At 32.8% G+C, this 4,910-nt stretch overlaps 1 protein-coding gene across 1 annotated transcript; it reads left to right on the forward strand.

The window, feature by feature from the left end:
• Positions 1-1,636: 1,636 nt before the first annotated feature.
• LOC131691087 (tubulin beta-1 chain-like) lies at positions 1,637-3,581 on the forward strand. The gene has a single exon (XM_058977288.1). The coding sequence runs from the start codon at positions 1,876-1,878 to the stop codon at positions 3,217-3,219; it is 1,344 nt and encodes a 447-aa protein (XP_058833271.1). The 5' UTR covers positions 1,637-1,875; the 3' UTR covers positions 3,220-3,581.
• Positions 3,582-4,910: the final 1,329 nt, after the last annotated feature.

The following is a 4,910-nucleotide window of genomic DNA, read 5'->3' on the forward strand; positions in this document are numbered from 1 at the left end:
CAAATCAATCAAATCAATCAAATCAATCAAATCAATCAAATCAATCAAATCAATCAAATCAATCAAATCAATCAAATCAATCAAATCAATCAAATCAATCAAATCAATCAAATCAATCAAATCAATCAAATCAATCAAATCAATCAAATGAATCAAATGATTAAAATGAATCAAATGAATCAAATGAATTAAATGAATCAAATGAATCAAATTAATCAAATTAATCAAATTAATCAAATTAATCAAATGAATCAAATGAATCAAATGAATCAAATGAATCAACTGAATCAAATAAATCAAATGATTCAAATGAATCAAATGAATCACATCAATCAAATCAATCAAATCAAACAAATCAATCAAATCAATCAAATCAATCAAATCAATCAAATCAATCAAATCAATCAAATCAATCAAATCAATCAAATCAATCAAATCAATCAAATCAATCAAATCAATCAAATCAATCAAATCAATCAAATCAATCAAATCAATCAAATCAATCAAATCAATCAAATCAATCAAATCAATCAAATCAATCAAATCAATCAAATCAATCAAATCAATCAAATCAATCAAATCAATCAAATCAATCAAATCAATCAAATCAATCAAAGCAATCAAATCAATCAAATCAATCAAATCAATCAAATCAATCAAATCAATCAAATCAATCAAATCAATCAAATCAATCAAATCAATCAAATCAATCAAATCAATCAAATCAATCAAATCAATCAAATCAATCAAATCAATCACATCAATCAAATCAATCAAATCAATCAAATCAATCAAATCAATCAAATCAATCAAATCAATCAAATCAATCAAATCAATCAAATCAATCAAATCAATCAAATCAATCAAATCAATCAAATCAATCAAATCAATCAAATCAATCAAATCAATCAAATCAATCAAATCAATCAAATCAATCAAATCAATCAAATCAATCAAATCAATCAAATCAATCAAATCAATCAAATCAATCAAATCAATCAAATCAATCAAATCAATCAAATCAATCAAATCAATCAAATCAATCAAATCAATCAAATCAATCAAATCAATCAAATCAATCAAATCAATCAAATCAATCAAATCAATCAAATCAATCAAATCAATCAAATCAATCAAATCAATCAAATCAATCAAATCAATCAAATCAATCAAATCAATCAAATCAATCAAATCAATCAAATCAATCAAATCAATCAAATCAATCAAATCAATCAAATCAATCAAATCAATCAAATCAATCAAATCAATCAAATCAATCAAATCAATCAAATCAATCAAATCAATCAAATCAATCAAATCAATCAAATCAATCAAATCAATCAAATCAATCAAATCAATCAAATCAATCAAATCAATCAAATCAATCAAATCAATCAAATCAATCAAATCAATCAAATCAATCAAATCAATCAAATCAATCAAATCAATCAAATCAATCAAATCAATCAAATCAATCAAATCAATCAAATCAATCAAATCAATCAAATCAATCAAATCAATCAAATCAATCAAATCAATCAAATCAATCAAATCAATCAAATCAATCAAATCAATCAAATCAATCAAATCAATCAAATCAATCAAATCAAAAAGCGAACAGTTCACAGCGCAGTGTCCCATTTAGTGTGTGATCGTCAAGGAGTTCAGTCTTCGGTGTTTTAACGCTCCCGTTTTTCTGTGCTAAAAAGAAGCAGAAAAAAGAAGAGTGAACGATTTTAATTGTTGAGATCCAGCAGCTGGACGAAAAGACTACTTTTTTCTGGGAAAAACCAGAACAGTTTTTAAAACTAATAAGCCAACGTCAACGGCTAACAAAACCTTTTTGTTAAAAACTTGATAACAAAAACCAGCAACATGAGAGAAATCGTTCACATCCAAGCCGGTCAGTGCGGAAACCAAATTGGAGCCAAGTTTTGGGAAATCATCTCTGATGAGCACGGAATCGACGCCACCGGCGCATACCATGGTGACTCTGACCTGCAGCTGGAGCGCATCAACGTGTACTACAACGAAGCGTCTGGCGGTAAATATGTACCACGTGCCGTGCTAGTCGATCTGGAACCAGGCACCATGGATTCAGTCCGCTCGGGCCCATTCGGACAGATCTTCCGCCCGGATAATTTTGTTTTCGGACAGTCTGGTGCCGGTAACAACTGGGCCAAGGGACATTACACTGAAGGTGCCGAACTGGTTGATTCAGTGTTGGACGTGGTGCGCAAGGAGGCCGAATCATGCGACTGCCTGCAGGGATTCCAGCTGACTCACTCGCTCGGAGGTGGTACCGGATCCGGTATGGGAACACTGTTAATCTCAAAAATCCGCGAGGAATACCCCGACAGAATCATGAACACATACTCAGTTGTCCCCTCGCCCAAAGTATCAGACACCGTTGTGGAACCGTACAACGCCACGCTATCCGTGCATCAGCTGGTCGAGAACACCGATGAAACGTACTGCATCGACAATGAAGCCCTCTATGACATCTGCTTCCGCACCCTGAAACTCACGACTCCTACCTACGGCGATCTGAATCATCTTGTCTCGCTGACAATGTCCGGAGTTACCACCTGCCTGCGTTTCCCTGGTCAACTGAACGCCGATCTGCGAAAACTGGCCGTCAATATGGTACCATTCCCGCGTCTGCATTTCTTCATGCCTGGCTTCGCTCCACTTACCTCCCGTGGCTCGCAACAGTACCGTGCTCTGACCGTTCCAGAACTGACCCAGCAGATGTTTGATGCTAAGAACATGATGGCGGCATGCGACCCACGACACGGACGATACCTGACTGTTGCCGCCGTCTTCCGTGGCCGCATGTCGATGAAGGAAGTCGACGAACAGATGCTGAACATTCAGAACAAGAACAGCAGTTACTTCGTCGAATGGATTCCGAACAACGTCAAGACCGCCGTCTGTGATATTCCTCCACGAGGATTGAAGATGTCTGCCACCTTCATCGGAAACTCGACCGCCATCCAGGAGTTGTTCAAGCGTATCTCCGAGCAGTTCACCGCTATGTTCCGTCGTAAGGCTTTCTTGCATTGGTACACTGGCGAGGGTATGGACGAAATGGAGTTCACTGAAGCCGAGAGCAACATGAACGATCTGGTGTCCGAATATCACCAATACCAGGAGGCTACCGCCGATGAGGATGCCGAATTCGACGAAGAACAGGAGGCTGAAGTTGATGAAAATTAAATCAAGCTCTCAAACACACATCCATAGACCTGACCTCCTTACTTAATCCTCTCCCTAGAAACTCTTCTCTCATTCCAAGTCTCTGTTCCTGTGCTCTTTGCCATTTTCCTTCCACTGATTTCCTCTCCCTATCACTATACGAAACCAGATAAGAGAGAACGCAACGTTCTTTTCCCGGAAAGAACCACGAAAAGTGTCAATCACAGAGTGAAAAGCTACTAGAAAACATGAGACAAAAGTGAAGAACAGGAAGTCGCATGCAAACCTAAAACACTCAACAACTAAAACAAAAGCAGCAGGATAAAAGTCGCAAATTTGTAACCACTGCCAGCTCAGCAAAAGAAAAATCAAATCAATCAAATCAATCAAATCAATCAAATCAATCAAATCAATCAAATCAATCAAATCAATCAAATCAATCAAATCAATCAAATCAATCAAATCAATCAAATCAATCAAATCAATCAAATCAATCAAATCAATCAAATCAATCAAATCAATCAAATCAATCAAATCAATCAAATCAATCAAATCAATCAATCAATCAAATCAATCAAATCAATCAAATCAATCAAATCAATCAAATCAATCAAATCAATCAAATCAATCAAATCAATCAATCAATCAAATCAATCAAATCAATCAAATCAATCAAATCAATCAAATCAATCAAATCAATCAAATCAATCAAATCAATCAAATCAATCAAATCAATCAAATCAATCAAATCAATCAAATCAATCAAATCAATCAAATCAATCAAATCAATCAAATCAATCAAATCAATCAAATCAATCAAATCAATCAAATCAATCAAATCAATCAAATCAATCAAATCAATCAAATCAATCAAATCAATCAAATCAATCAAATCAATCAAATCAATCAAATCAATCAAATCAATCAAATCAATCAAATCAATCAAATCAATCAAATCAATCAAATCAATCAAATCAATCAAATCAATCAAATCAATCAAACAATCAAATCAATCAAATCAATCAAATCAATCAAATCAATCAAATCATCAATCACAAACAATCAAATCAATCAAATCAATCAAATCAATCAAATCAATCAAATCAATCAAATCAATCAAATCAATCAAATCAATCAAATCAATCAAATCAATCAAATCAATCAAATCAATCAAATCAATCAAATCAATCAAATCAATCAAATCAATCAAATCAATCAAATCAATCAAATCAATCAAATCAATCAAATCAATCAAATCAATCAAATCAATCAAATCAATCAAATCAATCAAATCAATCAAATCAATCAAATCAATCAAATCAATCAAATCAATCAAATCAATCAAATCAATCAAATCAATCAAATCAATCAAATCAATCAAATCAATCAAATCAATCAAATCAATCAAATCAATCAAATCAATCAAATCAATCAAATCAATCAAATCAATCAAATCAATCAAATCAATCAAATCAATCAAATCAATCAAATCAATCAAATCAATCAAATCAATCAAATCAATCAAATCAATCAAATCAATCAAATCAATCAAATCAATCAAATCAATCAAATCAATCAAATCAATCAAATCAATCAAATCAATCAAATCAATCAAATCAATCAAATCAATCAAATCAATCAAATCAATCAAATCAATCAAATCAATCAAATCAATCAAATCAATCAAATCAATCAAATCAATCAAACAACAA

This window comes from Topomyia yanbarensis, chromosome 3 (genome assembly GCF_030247195.1).
Source record: "Topomyia yanbarensis strain Yona2022 chromosome 3, ASM3024719v1, whole genome shotgun sequence".
NCBI classification, from domain to species: Eukaryota; Metazoa; Arthropoda; class Insecta; order Diptera; family Culicidae; genus Topomyia; species Topomyia yanbarensis.

What these genes read in the sequence shown, in the direction of transcription:
- LOC131691087 (XM_058977288.1), top strand. Translation starts at nt 1,876, where the DNA reads ATGAGAGAAATCGTTCACATCCAAGCCGGTCAGTGCGGAAACCAAATT.